We start from the raw sequence: 19,573 nt of genomic DNA, 5'->3' as shown, positions 1-19,573 counted from the left end.
GCATAAAATCTGTTCTAAGTGAAATTCTCAGTGATGTCCAAAGTAAAAAAAAACTTGATCACCTCATTTATTTTAACATAAGCTTTCTGGAAATGAGAGCCGTAATCAGATTGTTTTACACCTTAAGGATCGGGAGATTTTCTTTTTGTATTTTAATTTTTTTTCTTTCCTTTTTTCCAAGAGCTATAATTTTCTTATTTTTCTGCCCATATGGCCATATGAGGGCTTGTTTTTGTGGGAAAAGTTGTCATTTTGAATGATGCCAATAGTTTTACTATAAAATGTACCAAAAAAATGAGGAAAAAAATAACAAATGAGAAGAAATTACACTCCCCACAATTATACATTTGTTCTCTGTTTTTGTTTTTCTGGGCTACGTTTATTAGAAACCTATTTTTTTTTGTTTGAAAAAAAATGGAAATTCATTAAAAAACACAAATTAACTTTTGAAGCCATTTTCTGAGACCCATAATGCAAATATGTCAATGCAGTGTAATTATATTTGGGCCGTGAGAAAATACCAAATGTCTACTAGAGCTGGCCCACCAGTAGACAGCGCATACTACAAATCCCGCTTTTCCAGTCTGATTACTACAAGGCAGTTTTAAATAACCACAAATGGAGATGAATGACCTAGGAAGGGTATGTCCAAAAAGCCATAAAGGGGCCAAGCTCTAGTACTGATGACCCCTCTAGATTATATGCATATCGAATAATCTAATGTATATATGGCAAATTAGGATTGTCATTTTAATTAATTACCCAATAAAATAACTATTTTAATATTGTACAATAAAAGCCAAGTTTTATTGACCTGTTAGAGAGGGGTGATTTCTAGAGAAGCTTTGTCACTTTATGTCTTTTTGGATCATTCCATGATTTATTTTATTCAGATAACTGCTAGATCTGCACCAGATAAAGCAATTATTTTATAATAATTATAAAAATCAGCCCAGTAAGTGATACATTGTTGGAATCAGGGTCAATACCCCTATATTATTCTGCCTTTAAGTTGGGTTGCAAGAAACTGGTGACAGATTCCCTTTGAATCTGAAACAAGCCAAGCTTAATGTTTAAGCAAAACTTAAAATTGTCTTATGAAAAGGCTCATTGTTATATTTCATGATAAGGAAAAACATACTCAAATAAATCCTTACCCTGAGGTAACATGGTGGCAGAATTTTAATGCTTCACTGCGACTGCAGTCACGGTGCCTCACTAAAGATATAACATATCCATACGTCCAAAGTCGTAAAGTACCAGGCAACCTGGACGTATGGATACATCTAAGGTCATAAAGGGGTTAAAGTTATGAGTAATTTTTATGCTATTTTATTATTAAAGCAATTTGTACTGTTTTTTTAAAAAAAAAATAAATATTTTCAAGAAATTCAAAAAGTATATTCAAGAAATAAAAATATTGTTCAAAGAAAAAGAAAATTGGCCTTTAGCGGTTTGCCAATTATTTGATGGAAAAAAATATATTAATTCTAACAATCTGTGTAGCCATAGAGTCAAATACATAAATTTATTTTTCATGGTTATTTTTCTGTTTGAACATACTTTCTCACCCATTACTCCAGGTTCTCCAGGTGGACCTCTAGTGCCGGGAAAGCCTGGCGCTCCCTGATGTTTAAAAAGAAAAATGCAGATTTCTGTAGTTTCATTGCTTGATAAGTACAGTATGTAATAATCCCCAGAGATTCATTTCTGTCCAGAGGTACAACCAGCAGATTAAACGGTGCTAACAATTTGTTGTACAGTGTACACAGTTATATCATAATAATTATTCTTTGCATAACCAACTGGAAATATGTTATCTGCTACAAAGAAAGCACTAATGTCACAGATTATTAAGGTCTGATTTTTTTCTATTGCTCCTAACTTTTCCTAATATTGTATGCTACAATATGTATTGAACAACTGTTGTACTGTGGAAAATATAAATAGGTGGTGAAATAGAAAATACTATATTAAAGGAGTTGTCCACTACTAGACTAGGACAACCCCTTCTCAATTTAATATTTGCCCAAGTTAAAATAAAAACACTTAGGCTGGAGTCACACTAAACGTTTGAAAAACCTGTCCAAGTCTCCCTGCCGAGAGTCGCACGAGTGTAATGCGAGTGTCATGCGATTTTTCACACCTAGCCAGAGCCAGCGTTAGGGGCAGGCAGACCAGGCAGCTGCCTAGGGCCCCCGATCCCCCAGGGGCCCCAGCTAGCGGCACATCATGCAGCCGCTATGGGGCCCCAGTGAAGCAGGGGGGCCTGCCTGCCCCCAGCGCCAACTCCCGCTGCCAGCCCCCAGCGCCAACTCCCCCCTCCGCTGCAATGATGGAGGAGAGAGAGTCAGCTGACGCTCCCTCTCCCATCATTCCCCACTCTGCCTCTGACACAGCGGGTGCGTGATGACGTCATCGCGCGCTCACTGTGTGCCAGGCAGAGCAGGAGAGGAGACAGGAGCCGGGAGCAGCGCGGGCACGAGGAGATTTTTTTTTTAAATGCAGCAGTGAGTACTGGACTGTGGGGCCATTCTTGGGGGACTGTGCTGTGCTGGGGGGTGCGTGCTGTATACCATGGGGCTGTGCTGGGGGGTGCTGTATACCATGGGGCTGTGCTGGGGGAGGGGTGCTGTATACCATCGTGCTGTGCTGGGGGGCTGTGCTGTATACCATGGGGCTGTGCTGGGGGGACTGTGCTTGGAGGGGTTGCTGTATACCATGGGGCTGTGCTGTGGGGGCTGTGCTGTATACCATGGGGCTGTGCTGGGGGGTGCTGTATACCATGGGGCTGTGCTGGGGGGTGCTGTATACCATGGTGCTGTGCTGGGGGGCTCTGCTGGGGGAAGCTGTGCTGTATATCATGGTGCTATGCTGGGGTTGTGCTGTATACCATGTGGCTGTGCTGGGGGGGCTGTGCTGTATACCATGATGCTGTGCTGGGGGGCTCTGCTGGGGGAAGCTGTGCTGTATATCATGGTGCTGTGCTGGGGGGTGCTGTATACCATGGGGCTGTGCTGGGGGGTTGTGCTGTATACCATGGTGCTGTGCAGGGGACTGTGTTGTATACCATGGGGCTGTCCTGGGGGGCTGTGCTGTATACCATGGGGTTGTGCTGGGGGGGACTGTGCTGTATACCATGGGGCAGTGCTGGGAGGGGGTGCTGTATACCAAGGGGCTGTGCTGTGGGGGCTGTGCTGTATACCTTGGGGCTGTGCTGGGGGGTGCTGTATACTATGGAACTGTGCAGGGGAGTGCTGTATGCCATGGTGCTGTGCTGGGAGGGGGTGCTGTATACCATGGTGCTGTGCTGGGGGGCTCTGCTGGGGGAAGCTGTGCTGTATATCATGGGACTGTGCTGGGGGGTTGTGCTGTATATCATGGGGCTGTGCTGGGAGGGGGTGCTGTATACCATGGGGCTGTGCTGGGGGGTTGTGCTGTATACCATGGTGCTGTGCTGGGGGGCTGTGTTGTATACCATGGGGCTGTCCTGGGGGGGCTGTGCTGTATACCATGGGGTTGTGTGGGGGGGACTGTGCTGTATACCATGGGGTTGTGCGGGGGGGACTGTGCTGTATACCATGGGGCAGTGCTGGGAGGGGGTGCTGTATACCAAGGGGCTGTGCTGTGGGGGCTGTGCTGTATACCATGGGGCTGTGCTGGGGGGTGCTGCATACCATGGGGCTGTGCTGGGGGTGCTGTATACTATGGAGCTCTGATGGGGAGTGCTGTATATCATGGTGCTGTGCTGGGAGGGGGTACTGTTTACTATGGGGCTGTGCAGGGGGTTGTGCTGTATATCATGGAGCTGTGCTGGGAGGGGGTGCTGTATACCATGGTGCTATGCCTGGGGGGGTTGTGCTGTATACCATGGTGCTGTGCTGGAGGGCAGTGTTGTGAGTTCATTTTCCCCTTCACCGTCGATGTCTGATGAACTCCCTCTTCTGGTGAAGTAGTGAGGCTGATTACCAAACACATGATCTGGTAGATGATGACTGGGTAACAGGAACTTCTGACTGGATATAAGGCAGCTGACGCCCTTCTGAGTCACTGGTGATTTCTCTGCTGGATTCTTGGAGACCAGTGTGATTCCTGCTTCCCAAGGATAAGTTTTTGCTCTGCTATTGAACTTATTAGTTTTGTTTTGTTTACCTTGGTTTTTGGAGTTCAGCCATCCCCGGTCGGGGGTGTGCTGAGTTCCATTTTTGTCTCTGATCAGTTTGTCTCTTTGCTCTGTCTTCAGAATTTACCTGAGTGCTGATATAGTCTTTTTGAAGTCCTAGCGATTTCAGGGCCTGTTTTTCCTATCAGATGGTTGGGACATTTTTTGGTAGGGTTTTTTACGGATTGCAGACAGCAGCTTTTCTATCCTGTCCTTTTTAGTTAGCTTGGGCCCCATCGTTTGCTCAACCTATCTTTCTACCTGTGTTAGTGTTTTCATCTTGTTTCACCGTCATTATATGTTGGGGGCTGCCTATTGCTTTGGGGTCTGCTCTGGGGCAGTTTAGATTTCCCCTTTCTTTCTTTAGGCCTATTTAGTTCTCCGGCTGTGATCGAGGGGTCTAGGGCATCGTAGGAACCCCCCACGGCTACTGTTAGTTGTTGTGGATAGGATCAGGGGTCTGCAATCCGCTAGCTACCAACCTCTCCGGTTTTCTGGACTTAGCTTGTATTTTTGTTTTTTCCTCCTTCGGTGACTCATTCATAATGACTCATTCATAACAGGGCTGTCCTGGGGGGCTGTGCTGTATACCATGGGGTTGTGCTGGGGGGACTGTGCTGTATACCATGGGGCAGTGCTGGGAGGGGGTGCTGTATACCATGGGGCTGTGCTGTGGGGGCTGTGCTGTATACCATAGGGCTGTGCTGGGGGGTGCTGTATACCATGGGGCTGTGCTGGGGGGTGCTGTATGCCATGGGGCTGTGCTGTATACCATGGTGCTGTGCTGGGGGGCTCTGCTGGGGGAAGCTGTGCTGTATATCATGGTGCTATGTTGGGGTTGTGCTGTATTCCATGGGGCTGTGCTGGGGGGTTGTGCTGTATACCATGATGCTGTGCTGGGGGGCTCTGCTGGGGGAAGCTGTGCTGTATATCATGGTGCTGTGCTGGGGGTGCTGTATACCATGGGGCTGTCCTGGGGGGCCATGCTGTATACCATGGGGTTGTGTTGGGGGGACTGTGCTGTATACCATGGGGCAGTGCTGGGAGGGGGTGCTGTATACCAAGGGCTGTGCTGTGGGGGCTGTGCTGGGGGGCTCTGCTGGGGGAAGCTGTGTTGTATATCATGGGTCTGTGCTGGGGGGTTGTGCTGTATATCATGGGGCTGTGCTGAGGGAAGCTGTGTTGTATACCATGGGGCTGTCCTGGGGGGCTGTGCTGTATACCATGGGGTTGTGCTGGGGGTGACTGTGCTGTATACCATGGGGCAGTGCTGGGAGGGGGTGCTGTATACCAAGGGGCTGTGCTGTGGGGGCTGTGCTGTGTACCATGGGGCTGTGCTGGGGGGTGCTGTATGCCATGGTGCTGTGCTAGGGGGTGCTGTATACCATGGTGCTCTGCTGGGGGGCTGTGCTGGGGAAGCTGTGCTGTATATCATGGGGCTGTGCTGGGGGTTGTGCTGTATATCATGGGGCTGTGCTGGGAGGGGGTGCTGTATATCATGGGGCTGTGCTGGGGGGTTGTGCTGTATATCATGGGGCTGTGCTGGGAGGGGGTGCTGTATACCATGCGGCTGTGCTGTGGGGGTTGTGCTGTATATCATGGGGCTGTGCTGTGGGGGCTGTGATGTATACCATGGGGCTGTGCTTGGGAGGGGGGGCTGTGCTGCATACCATGTGGGACTGTGCTGTATACCATGGTGCTGTGCTGGGGGAAGGGGGCTGTGCTGTATACCATGTGGGGCTGTGCTATATACCATGTGGGGTTGTGCTATATACCATGTGGTGCTATGCTGTATACCATGTGGGGCTGTGCTGTATACCATGTGGGGCTGTGCTGTATGCCATGTGGGCTGTGCTATATACCATGTGGGGCTGTGCTGTATACCATGTGGGGCTGTGCTGTATACCATGTGTGGCTGTGCTGTATTCCATGTGGGCTGTGCTATATACCATGTGGTGCTGTGCTGTATACCATGTGGGCTGTGCTATATACCATGTGGGGCTGTGTTATATACTATGCGGCTGTGCTATATACTATGTGGCTGTGTTATATACTGTGGGGGGTACATTATGCATTAAATTCTATGGGGGAGGTTGTGTTATATAATATGGGGGGGCTACATTATATTCTATGGGGAGGTGGGCTGTATTATATTCTATGGGGGGCTGTATTATATTATATTCTATGGGGGTGATTACATCATACTCTGAAGGGACTACATTATACTATATGAGGAGCCTACCTTGTATTCTATGGGGGGCTGCATTATATTCTTTGGGGGTGCTAGATTATATTGTATGGGTGGCTGCATTATACTTTATGAGGGGGCTACATTATATTCTATTAGGGCTGCATTATACAGTACTATATGAGGAGGGTTACATTGTATTCTATGGAGGGGCTACATTATACTATATAAGGGGCTGCATTATATTCTATGGGGGCTGCATTATACTCTATGGAGGGGCTGCATTATATTCTATGGGGGGTTACATTAGATTCTGTAGGGTGGCTGCATTATGCTCTAAGGGGGGGCTGCATTATATTCTACTGTATGGATGGTTACATTATATTGTATGGTGGGGCTGCATTATACTCTTTGGGGTGGCTGCATTATGCTCTATGGGGTGGCTGCATTATACTTTATGTGGGCTGCATTATACTGTATCGAGCACTATGGGGAATATGGGGAATACATTATACTATGTGAAGAACTATGGGGTGCATTATACTATGGGAAATGAATTGTACTACATGGATGACTGGCGGTGTATTATACTATATGGAGCACTATGAGGAGTGTATTATACTATATGGAGGACTGAGCAGTGTATTTTAATATATAGAGGGCTATGAGGAGTGTATTATACTATATGGAGGACTATGAGGAGTGTATTATACTATATGGAGGACTATGGGGAGTGTATTATACTATATGGAGGACTGAGGACTGTATTATACTATATGGAGGACTATGGGGCACATTATATTATATGGGAGGACTATAGGGCGTAAACTGTAGATGTGCTGCTGATAACATGATACTGTATGGTGATCTGTTAGTGATCCGTCAGTGATTGTTCTGTCCCCATCATTCTTTCTCAGACGGTAGAAAGAGGCCGGGAAACCAGTGTTGAACGACATATATTTTGTCGATCACACTCATTTAGCGGCCTGAACTCAGTGCATGTAAATACGATTGAAATGCTTCTGTGTGGTGTGCAATATGTTAGCATTTGGGGCCCCATTTTAAACTTTGCCTAGGGCCCCACTTTGCCTAAAACCGGTCCGGCATCTAGCATCCAATTTACATCCTAATGCAGTGTGATTGCTATCTGATTGCAATGCGATTTTAACATGAGCTTTCACACACATTATATATATATATATATTAATATACAGTGGGGCAAAAAAGTATTTAGTCAGTCAGCAATAGTGCAAGTTCCACCACTTAAAAAGATGAGAGGCGTCTGTAATTTACATCATAGGTAGACCTCAACTATGGGAGACAAACTGAGAAAAAAAAATCCAGAAAATCACATTGTCTGTTTTTTTTTCATTTTATTTGCATATTATGGTGGAAAATAAGTATTTGGTCAGAAACAAGCAATCAAGATTTCTGGCTCTCACAGACCTGTAACTTCTTCTTTAAGAGTCTCCTCTTTCCTCCACTCATTACCTGTAGTAATGGCACCTGTTTAAACTTGTTATCAGTATAAAAAGACACCTGTGCACACCCTCAAACAGTCTGACTCCAAACTCCACTATGGTGAAGACCAAAGAGCTGTCAAAGGACACCAGAAACAAAATTGTAGCCCTGCACCAGCCTGGGAAGACTGAATCTGCAATAGCCAACCAGCTTGGAGTGAAGAAATCAACTGTGGGAGCAATAATTAGAAAATGGAAGACATACAAGACCACTGATAATCTCCCTCGATCTGGTGCTCCATGCAAAATCCCACCCCGTGGGGTCAGAATGATCACAAGAACGGTGAGCAAAAATCTCAGAACCACGCAGGGGACCTAGTGAATGAACTGCAGAGAGCTGGGACCAATGTAACAAGGCCTACCATAAGTAACACACTACGCCACCATGGACTCAGATCCTGCAGTGCCAGACGTGTCCCACTGCTTAAGCCTGTAAATGTCCGGGCCCGTCTGAAGTTTGCTAGAGAGCATTTGGATGATCCAGAGGAGTTTTGGGAGAATGTCCTATGGTCTGATGAAACCAAATTGGAACTGTTTGGTAGAAACACAACTTGTCGTGTTTGGAGGAAAAAGAATACTGAGTTGCATCCATCAAACACCATACCTACTGTAAAGCATGGTGGTGGAAACATCATGCTTTGGGGCTGTTTCTCTGCAAAGGGGCCAGGACGACTGATCCGGGTACATGAAAGAATGAATGGGGCCATGTATCGTGAGATTTTGAGTGCAAACCTCCTTCCATCAGCAAGGGCATTGAATATGAAACGTGGCTGGGTCTTTCAACATGACAATGATCCAAAGCACACCTCCAGGGCAACGAAGGAGTGGCTTCGTAAGAAGCATTTCAAGGTCCTGGAGTGGCCTAGCCAGTCTCCAGATCTCAACCCTATAGAAAACCTTTGGAGGGAGTTGAAAGTCCGTGTTGCCAAGCGAAAAGCCAAAAACATCACTGCTCTAGAGGAGATCTGCATGGAGGAATGGGCCAACATACCAACAACAGTGTGTGGCAACCTTGTGAAGACTTACAGAAAACGTTTGACCTCTGTCATTGCCAACAAAGGATATATCACAAAGTATTGAGATTAAATTTTGTTTCTGACCAAATACTTATTTTCCACCATAATATGCAAATAAAATGAAAAAAAAAAACAGACAATGTGATTTTCTGGATTTTTTTTTCTCAGTTTGTCTCCCATAGTTGAGGTCTACCTATGATGTAAATTACAGACGCCTCTCATCTTTTTAAGTGGTGGAACTTGCACTATTGCTGACTGACTAAATACTTTTTTGCCCCACTGTATATATATAGCTCTGGCAAAAATTAAGAGACCACTGCACAATTTTCAGTTTGTCTGATTTTTCTCTTTATAGGTATATTTTTGAGTAAAATGTAAATTGTTCTTTTATTCTATAAACTAATGACAACATGTCTTCGAATTTCGAAGCACTAAATGTTGTATTTTCAGGAAATGAGAAATGGTCAAAAGAACGAAAAAATGCATTGCTTGCAGACCTCAAATAATGCGAAGAAAGCAAGTTCATAATCATTTAGAAACAAAAATAGTAATGTTTTAACTAAGGAAGAGTTTAGAAATCAATATTTTGTGGAATAACCATGATTTTTAATCACAGCTTTCATGCGTCTTGGCATGCTTTCCAATAGTTTTTCACACTGCTTTTGGGTGACCTTATGCCACTCCTGGTACAAAAATGTAAAACAGTTCTTCTTGGTTTGATGGCTTGTGACTATTCATCTTCCTCTTGATTACATTCCAGAGGTTTTCAATGGGGTTCAGGTCTGGAGATTGGGCTGGCCATACTGGGAATTTGATGTGGTGGTTCTTCATCCACACATCGGTTGACCTAGCTGTGTGGCATGGCGCATTGTCCTGCTGGAAAAAACAGTTCCCAGAGTTGGGGAACATTACCTGAGCAGAAGGAATCAATTGTTTTTCCAGGATAACCTTGTATGCGTCTTGATTCATAAGTCCTTCGCAAGGATTAACCTGCCCAATTCCAGCCTTGCTGAAGCATCCCCAGATCATTACTGATTCTCCACCAAATTTCACCGTGGGTGCAAGACACTGTGGCTTGTACGTCTCTCCAGGTCTCCGTCTAACCATTAGATGACCAGGTGTTGGGCAAAGCTGAAAAATAGACTCATCAGAGAAGATTACCTAACTCCAGTCCTCTATGGTCCAATCCTTATGGTCTTTGGTAAACCTCAGCATGGCTCTCCTTTGCTTCTCATTGATGAAAGGCTTTTTTCTAACTTTACATGGCTTGAGACCTGCCTCTAGGAGCCTGTTACAAACTGTTCTTACCGTGCTCTTCACCCCAGCTGCCATTCCTATTGTAGGTCACTTGATGTCATCCTGTGGTTGCTGAGTGACATTTGAATAAGATGATGGTAATCGCGGTCAGTGGTGAGTCGTTTTCACCCTGTGCCGGTCTGTAGCTTTGTTGTCCCCAATGTCTGTTGCATGACCTTGTTGTAATGGACTGCCACCTTATAAATTTTAAGAATGGAGGCAACATGATGCTCACTGTATCCCTCTGCTAGTAAAGCCAAAATTGAACCCTTCTTTTCCTCACTCAAGACTTTTTTTCAACTCTTTTGGCATGGTTAAAAGTTATTTTTTCATTCCCATTACTTTTGGGATATTACTAGCACTTATGAGGTGAGGAATATTGTTGTTTGTTTTTCTAGCTCTTTTGCAGATGACGAGGGCATCAGGGAAATGGGTGAGGTCATAAGTATGGTTTAATTAAGATTATTAAAGGAGTCTGTGTCTTTCTTTCAATTAAAATATTTTTTCTGTGTGTCTGTGTTTTCTTACAATGTGACTATGGGATTAGAAATGGGGGCGTCTTATTGATGCCTCTCCATTACTAACCTCGGGGCTTGATGTCAACTCACAATGCAAAGGTGACATCAATCCCCAAACTATCATCACACTTGCCACCGCTACAGGGCAAGTGGGAAGAGTGAGGATAAGTGTCAGAATTGGTGCATCTTAGAGATGTGCCTTTTCTGAAGCAGCTGAGAGCTGATGTTTTTAGCCTGGGAGGGCAGTATCCATGGCCCCTTCCTAGGCTATTAATATCAGCCCACAGCTGTCTGCATAGCCTTTGCTGGTTATTAATTATAGGGGGACCCCATGTCATTTTTTTATGGGGTCCCCTATTTTAATAGCCAGTAAAGGCTAAGTATACAGCTGTGAGCTGATATTAATAGCCTGGGAATCTCCATGGGTATTACCCCCTTCCTAGGCTATAAACCTCGGCCCCCAGCCATGGGCTTTCTTCTGCTGGTTTCGAAAATTGCGCTGGAGTCCATTCAATTTTTTTCCAAAAAATAATCTTTGATTAATTAAATACACGTACAGTAAGTTGCACACACTTCACTAATTGTATTTGTCACAGAAAACTATATGTCTATTTATTCTATATGTATTTACTGTACAGTAGGTACGAAAAGTATTCAGACCCCTTTGAATTTTTCACTCTGTTATATTGCAGCCATTTGGTAAATTCAAAAAAGTTCATTTTTTTCTCTTTAATGTATACTCTGCACCCCACCTTGACTGAAAAAAACAGAAATGTAGAAATTTTTGTAAATTTATTAAAAAAGAAAAACTGAACTATCACATGATCCTAAGTATTCAGACCCTTTGCTCAGACACTCATATTTAAGTCACATGCTGTCCATTTCCTTGTGATCCTCCTTGAGATTGTTCTACTCCATCATTGAAGTCCAGCTGTGTGTAATTAAACTGATAAGACATGATTTGTAAAGGCACACACCTGTCTATATAAGACCTCACAGCTCACAGTGCATGTCAGACCAAATGAGATTCAAGAGGTCAAAGGAACTGGCCAAGGAGCACAGAGACAGAATTGTGGCAAGGCACACATCTGGCCAAGGGTCTGAATACTTATGACCTTATGATATTTCAGTTTTTCTTTTTTAATAAATTTGCAAAAATTTGTACATTTCAGTTTTTTTCAGTCAAGATGGGGTGTAGAGTATACATTAGTGCAAAAAAAATGAACTTTTTTGAATTTACCAAATGACTACAATGAAATAAAGAGTGAAAAATTACTTTCCGTACCCACTGTATGTAATCTATCTCTTCTATCCTGTTTGCTCCTGCAGTGATTTTACAGTACATGGCACATGAATTGCCGGATTTTCTTGTATCTATGTATGCAATGTAAATAGGTATCTCTATCTATCTATTATATATATATATATATATATATATATATATATATATATATATATATATATATACAGCTCTGGAAAAAATTAAGGGACCACTGCACAGTTTTATAAAAATCAGCTTCTCTACATGTCTGACAGCCATTCCATTCCAGTGTGAGTTGAATTCCAACTAGAGTACACCTCATTCTACTTAATGTGCTTCTGACTAGGTGATCAACTGAACCAAATCTTATTTAACGAAGGAAAGTATAAAGTAAAGAAGAGTGAGGAAAAGAAGGGCTCAATTCTGGTCACATTGAGCGTTATGTTGCCTTCATTCTTAAAATTTCTAAGAGGGCAGTTCATTATAACAAGGTCAAGCAGCAGACATTGGGAACAAGAAAGCTACAGACCGGCAGAGGGCAAAAACGACTCTACATTGACCGTGATTACCGTTATCTTATTCAAATGTCAGCAACCGCAGGATGACATCAATGTTTCCCAACTCTGAGGACTGGTTTTCCAACAGAACAATGCTCCATGCCACACAGCTAGGTCAACCAATGTGGATGAAGGACCACCGCATCAAATCCTTGTCATGGCCAGCCAAATCTCCAGACCTGAACTCCACTGAAAACCTCTGGAATGTAATCACAGAGCCAGAAAGAGCAACCAAAGGTTAGGCAGCACGAAGTGCATGCAGGGCCACTCTGGCAGAGGCCACTAACCAGCCCAAGCTTTGGACTGGAAAGTTCAATATTTGCACACAGCGCCGCTCTGACGGACACTGCTGTGCATGCGGTACAGTAGTGCTTTGTGCTGGATGGCACAATCTGATGCTAACACATTGTGCTGAGAATGGGATGCCCTGTGGCACATGGACAATGCCACCACTAAGCACTGACTATTGCTCCAACTACCCTATAAAATGCACGACCAAAGGGAGGGAATCATAAGGAGTCAGTCACCTGAAACATGCATCCATCATCACACACACAAGAATATAATTCTGTCTATACTAGCGCATGGCCGAGCGGCCATGCGAACCTTTTATAACAGCGTCCATCTGGGACCTTCCTGATGGTCCAATCCGTGCTGCTTGAGGACCTGAGCATGTGACCTCCGACCTCCAATGAGAGGTTGTCCCACAGGCATACTCAGTAGGCTGCAAAAAGTACTTATTCTCTGGAGCTGCTCGCTGCTGGCTAGTGCGGATTGCTAAAGCTGAACCAGAGGTGGCAGCGGCAACCAACCTAACAGCACTAACCTGAGCAAGATGCCGGGATTGACGTCTTTGCTGAGCAGCCTCCTCTGTAATGTAATATAAATACATATATATATATATATATATATATGTGTGTGTATGTGTCACTGACATCTATATATCTATGTATTCTAATTCTATATGTATGTATCTATTATATTCTAACCTGTCACTCTGGGATTTTACTGTATGCGGCACATGAATTACGAGTTTTTCAAAGGACACCGGTGCATATAATTCGGACAGCACTCGCATGGTTCGAGTGACGTGCTATTTTTTTTCTCACATCCACAGGCTTGCATTGGCAAGTCTCAGACGATATACATGTACAATCGCAGCATTCTGAATACGCCTGAGAAAATAAACGGTCATGTGAGCTATGCCATAGATTAACACAGGGCTGAGTGCTATGCGATGTTTTCTCGCATAGCACTCGACCGTATTCTACGGTAGTGTGACGCCGGCCTTATACTCATCTCTGGTGCTGATGCCTTTCGGCACTTACTCTTTCGGGGCTAATATGAAGTTGTTATGTCACCTGAGCCCTGCGGCCAATCAGTCCCGGCCTCACAGTCCTCACTTTTGGACAAATAAAACATCAAGAGGAAGTCAGAGAGCTGCCACAGCTCTGACTTCCTGTTGATTTTTTATATATCAAAATACAGGTACAGTGAGGCCAGCACTGATTGGGCGCAGTGCTAAGGTATGCAAAGAAGGAGAGTTTTTCCAGTGAGCATTGAAGGAACAAAAAACTTCTTAATATTTAATACAGGAAAGATGTATATCTTTGTACCGTGTTAGCCAGTAGATAGAAAAATATTCAGGATTGAGAGTCCTCAGTAGTTGATACCTTTTAATGGCTAACTGAAAAGATGGTAACACATTGCAAGCTTTCGAGACTACTCGATGACCTGAATCCTGAATATTTTTCTTAATATTTAATGAATGAAAAACGTTACATATTGTGAAAAAAAATTCACCCCTCATCCCCCCAAAACTACGCATTTCAGCGGATGCCTGTATCAAGTTTGGATACAGCTGTGCTTAGTTTGGACCAAGCTACATCTGTGCTGGAGCATCTTAACCCATTACCGACCGCCGATACACCTTTTAATGGCTGTAGTTAAGGGTACTTTAACCACAGAGCCGTTCATTAACGGTGCTGTGGAAAAAGTAAATAGCGTCCAGCAGAGTTGGATTTTCTCCGTAGTCTCAGCTGCCGGGGATAGCTGAGACCCCAGAGAACATGATTCGGGATGGTTTTTACCGACCCCGCTTTTGTGATCGCCGTTATTAGCCATATAATGGCGACCATCAAAAAAAGGTCTGATGTGCCATTTAATTTCTCTCTCCTCTGAAGTGACTGCACATCAGAGGAGAGAGAAATAGGTTCCTCGATCCCCCCCGGCACCTCCTGGTGGTCTTCGGCCCACGTGCTTCCTCCATGGGCGCCGCCATTTTCTTCCGGGAAGAAAATGGCGAGCGCATGTGTAGTGCGCCTGCCGAGATCTGCCGGCCGGTACCCGGCAACAATAGAAAGATTTTTCCTATTGGTTCATTTTGGTCACTGTGATATACCCAGTGATCAAAATAAAAAAAAATAGTAAATAAACCCCTTCTTTATCACCCTCACAGGTAGGGAAAAATAATGAAATAAAAAAATATATTTATCTTCATTTTTCCATTAGGTTTAGGGTTAGGGCTAGAATTAGGGTTAGAATTAGGGTTAGGGTTGGAATTAGGATTAGGGTTGGGATTAGGGTTAGGATTAGGGTTAGGGGTGTGTTGGGGTTAGGGTTGGAGATAGAATTGAAGGTTTTCCACTTTTTAGGCACATCAGGGGGTCTCCAAACGCGACATGGTGCCACCATTGATTCCAGCCAATTTTGTGTTCAAAAAGTCAAACAGTGCTCCCTCACTTCCGAGCCCCGACGTGTGCCCAAACAGTGGTTTACCACAACATATGATGCATCAGCATACTCAGGACAAATTGCACACCAACTTTGGGGGTCTAATTTCTCCTGTTACCCTTGGGAAAATAAAAAAATTGGGGGCTAAAAAAATCATTTTTGTGGAAAAAAAATGATTTTTTATTTTCACAGCTCTGCGTGATAAACTCTTGTGAAGCACTTGGGGGTTCAAAGTGCTCACCACATATCTAGATAAGTTCCTTAAGAGGTCTAGTTTCCAAAATGGCATCACTTGTTGGGGGTTTCTACTGTTTAGGCACATCAGGGGCTCTCCAAATGCAACATGGCGTCCAATCTCAGTTCCAGCCAATTCTGCATTGAAAAAGTCAAACTGCGCTCCTTCCGTTCCAAGCCCTGCCATGCGCCCAAACAGAGGTTTATCCCCACAACACAACAAATGCATAACAAATTTTGTGGTTAATTTTCTCTTTTTACCTTGTGGAAATACTTAAAAAAAAAATGGTTCTGAATTAAAATGTTTGTAGAAAAAAGTTAAATGTTAATTTTTTCCTTCCACATTGCTTCAGTTCCTGTGAAGCACGTAAAGGGTTAATAAACTTCTTAAATGTGGTTTTGAGCACCTTGAGGGGTGCAGTTTTTATAATGGTGTCACTTTTGGGTATTTTCTGTCATATTGACCTCTCAAAGTGACTTCAAATGTGAAGTGGTCCCTAAAAAAATGGTTTTGTAAATTTTGTTGTAAAAATGAGAAATCGCTGCTCAACTTTTAACCCTTATAACTTCCTAACAAAAAAAATTTGGTTCCAAAATTGTGCTGATGTAAAGCAGACATGTGGGAAATGTTATTTCTGCTATTTTTGTGACATATCTCTCTTATTTAAGGACATGAAGATTAAAAGTTTGAAAATTGCAAAATTTTAAATTTTTTTGCCATATTTCTGTTTTCTTCATAAATAAAAGTGTCATATCGAAGAAATTTTAGCACTAACATTAAGTAAAATATGTATTGAAAAAACAATCTCAGAATTTGTGGGATCCATTGAAGCGTTCCAGAGCTATAACCTCATAAAGTAACAGTGGTCAGAATTGTAAAAATTGGCCTGGTCATTAATGCAAATTGGCTCCGTCACTAAGAGGTTAAACGGCCATCACAGTGGTCAGCTGAAATTTAATAATTCCTTTACTGTTCAGCAGTGCTCAGGAAAGGCAACAACCTCACGAAAGTCCCCGGAATGTGAGTGCCGTCACCACAGGATAGTTCCAGCACCGGAGGAAAGTATGAGTGTTTTTATTTTAATGGGGCAAAAATTCAGCTTAAGAAGGGGTTGTCCTATTGGCAACCTCATTTATTTGCAAAAGAGCCGACATACTTACCGCTCCTCCTTTGTTTCCTCTTTCACCAGTTAGTCCTCTCTGACCTTCTTGTCCAGACTCTCCCTTTAATATATCATAAATATGAGATTGCTTAGCTTGATGTAACATTATCACAAAATTTCAACATACTGAATACATATATAAGTTCTTTACTATGAACTTACTTTACTCTCCGTATACTTTTGTTTATTGTATTACAGCTACAATACATTAAAACCTTTTAAGTAAAGTTATTTAAAGGAGTTGTGTGGTAAGAATATATTGATGACCTATGTAGCAATATGTTATATGATGATGTGGCCTCTAGGGGTCTCACTACGCTTATGTGTGTACTACAGGAAAGATGTATATCTTTGTACCGTGTTAGCCAGTAGATAGAAAAATATTTAGAATGGAGAGTCCTCAGTGGTTGATACCTTTTAATGGCTAACTGAAAAGATAGTAACACATTGCAAGCTTTCGAGACTACTCAGGTCTCTTCATCAGGCATAGACTAATACAAAATCTGAAGAGTCACATATTTATGCACAATACAGCACAGAAAAAATGCAATAGATGAGACAAGTGACGTGAAGCAGAATTATGATTATGGGAGAGGGAGAAACATAAATATTGGTTCAGTTCATAGATAAGGAGTCCGGATGTTTTATTGTCCTCTGATTGGGGGTCTCCTAATGTGTTGTGATGCCCCCACAAGGTCTTAGGAGCAAATTCCTTAATTGATGTAAAAAGACATAAATCCATGCGACACATTCATTCCAGCATTGAGAGAGTCAAAGGTCATCATAAATTTATACTCACAGACTCTTCTCTCTCTCTGTGAAGATGTGAAGTTACCTTTCAAAACCAGTAATTTTATATCTCTGGTGTTGTGATCCATCATACAAAAATGTTTTGCCACAGGTAGATCCATTCTTTTTTCTCTTATTGTGTGATGATGAGCATTCATCCTTGTTCTAAGCTTTTGCCCTGTTTCCCCCACATACAGACCCCCAGTTGGACATTTAGTACAAATAATTAAGTACACCACATTAGATGTAATGCAGCTGAAAGTACCTGGGATCTTGTAGTCCTGATGTGAATTGGGGATCTTTATCTTGTCCGTGGTCATTATAGATGGACAGGTTTTACATTTTTTCTGGTTGCAAGGAAAGGTTCCTCCAGCTGTTGGAGAGGACAGGGAGCTTCTGACAATGATGCTTCTTAGATTTGGGGGCTGCCTAAAGCACAGTAGTGGGGGGTCTGGAAAAATGGATTGTAATCGAGCATCTTTTTGTAGTAAAGGTTGTCATTTCCGTGCAGCTCCCCTTAGCACTTCCAGATTTGGGTTGTAGGTGACTACTAGAGGCACCCGGTTATTTTCTTCTTTAGCTTTGTAATGTAGCAGGTGATTCCTTGATATTCTGGTGGCTCTTGTAATTTGGTTTTCAATTGTTCTTGGATGGTAGCCCTGATTCAAAAAGGTCTTTTTGAGGCGACCAAGGTGTTTGTCTCTATCCATGGGGTTGGAACATATACGATTGTATCTGATGGCTTGGCAATAGATAATAGAGTTCTTTATGTGTTTTGGATGGAAACTGTCCCATTTAAGGTATGTTGGACGGTCGATTGGCTTCTGATACAGGGATGTCTCTATTGCATTGTTTTTAGCTTAATGATGGTGTCCAAAAAGCTAATCTCAGTGCTGGAGTAGTTGAGTGTTAAATTGATGGTGGGATGAAATTGATTAAACTGTTCGTGGAACGTCTTTAGCTGTTGCTCAGACTCCGTCCAGATGATTAAAATATCATCAATGAAGCGGTAGTAGGCCAGGGGCCTGATGGGGCATGAGGACAAAAAGTCGCTTTCAAGCTTGGCCATGAAAAGATTTGCATACTGTGGAGCCATTTTACTTCCCATAGCTGTGCCAGTCTCCTGTAGATAGATCTTGTTGTCAAATTCAAAGTAATTGTGGGTGAAGATGAATTTTATAAGTTTCACCACAGCATCAGCATCAGTCCCTGTGTTTTCCATGAAGAATTTGCAGGCATTTAATCCATCTTGGTGTGGGATATTAGAGTACAAAGATTCCACATCCATGGTGGCCAGGATGGTTCCTTCTGGTAGAGGACCTATTGCTGCTAGTTTATTCAATAGGTCAGTTGTGTCCTGAATGTAGCTAGGTGTATCCTTCACCAGTGGTTTAAGAATACCATGTACTGTACTGTACTATACTGTATGTGTGTACTATAGAGTTTTGGAACTTGTTGGTTAGTTGTTGTCAGGAGATATCTTGTAATGGTGGATTGCACCTCATGTAATAAACAGCCTGCAGATATCCACAGAGTGTGATCTATGACAGGAAACAACTAACAGAAAAACCTATCCATTTGATAAGTCTTTAATATCAGATATCAGCTATTACAAGCTCTGATGGGTGGATGTAAACACGTGGGATGGAGCTGCACTCAAGTATAGTGGCTGCTGATGGGCGGCTGCTACATATTAAATGAATCTACACATTGCAATTCTTTTCCATGTGTTTACATCAAAATAAAGTAGCATGTAACAGCTGATCATGGGGGTGTAGGGTGTCAGACCCCCAGCAAGGTAATATGAATGCCCTATCCCACAGATAGGTTATTAATATATTTTTACCATATTTTTCCCTTTAAGCCATGATTATATATGGTGATAACCAGTAAATAGCTATTTTCAAGTCAAGTTCAGCCACAGTTTTGTAATTTTATTGTGGCCTCGCTGTTCATTTCTTCCAAATTAACTTGCGTTAAGGCTATGTGCACACATATGCAGAAAATTTCTGCATGAAAACCGGACTCCTTCCCAGAAAACGCGCATTTTTTTTACACGCGTTTTCCGCGCGTTTTTTTCTTAAAAAACGCTAGTTTTTTATGCTTTTTTTTCCTGAGCGGCCCCAGTCTTATAGA

The 19,573-nt window shown here is 43.0% G+C and overlaps 1 protein-coding gene across 1 annotated transcript in view; it reads right to left on the bottom strand.

Annotated features, from left to right (window-relative positions):
* The window catches only part of LOC141099719 (uncharacterized), a 772,310-nt gene that overhangs the window by 295,768 nt on the left and 456,969 nt on the right, over nt 1-19,573 (bottom strand). The window contains exons 16-17 of the mRNA XM_073587712.1: nt 16,647-16,709; nt 1,564-1,626 (exon numbers count right to left, since the gene is read on the bottom strand). Coding sequence (XP_073443813.1) covers nt 1,564-1,626; nt 16,647-16,709 — 126 coding nt within the window. The remainder of the gene's footprint in view (nt 1-1,563; nt 1,627-16,646; nt 16,710-19,573) is intronic.

The sequence above is a fragment of the Dendrobates tinctorius genome, unplaced genomic scaffold, assembly GCF_039654945.1.
Source record: "Dendrobates tinctorius isolate UK_male_01 unplaced genomic scaffold, ASM3965494v1 ptg000102l, whole genome shotgun sequence".
Taxonomy (NCBI): Eukaryota; Metazoa; Chordata; class Amphibia; order Anura; family Dendrobatidae; genus Dendrobates; species Dendrobates tinctorius.
The sequence above is the reverse complement of the archived record's forward strand: the minus strand, read 5'-3'. Positions and strand labels throughout refer to the sequence as shown.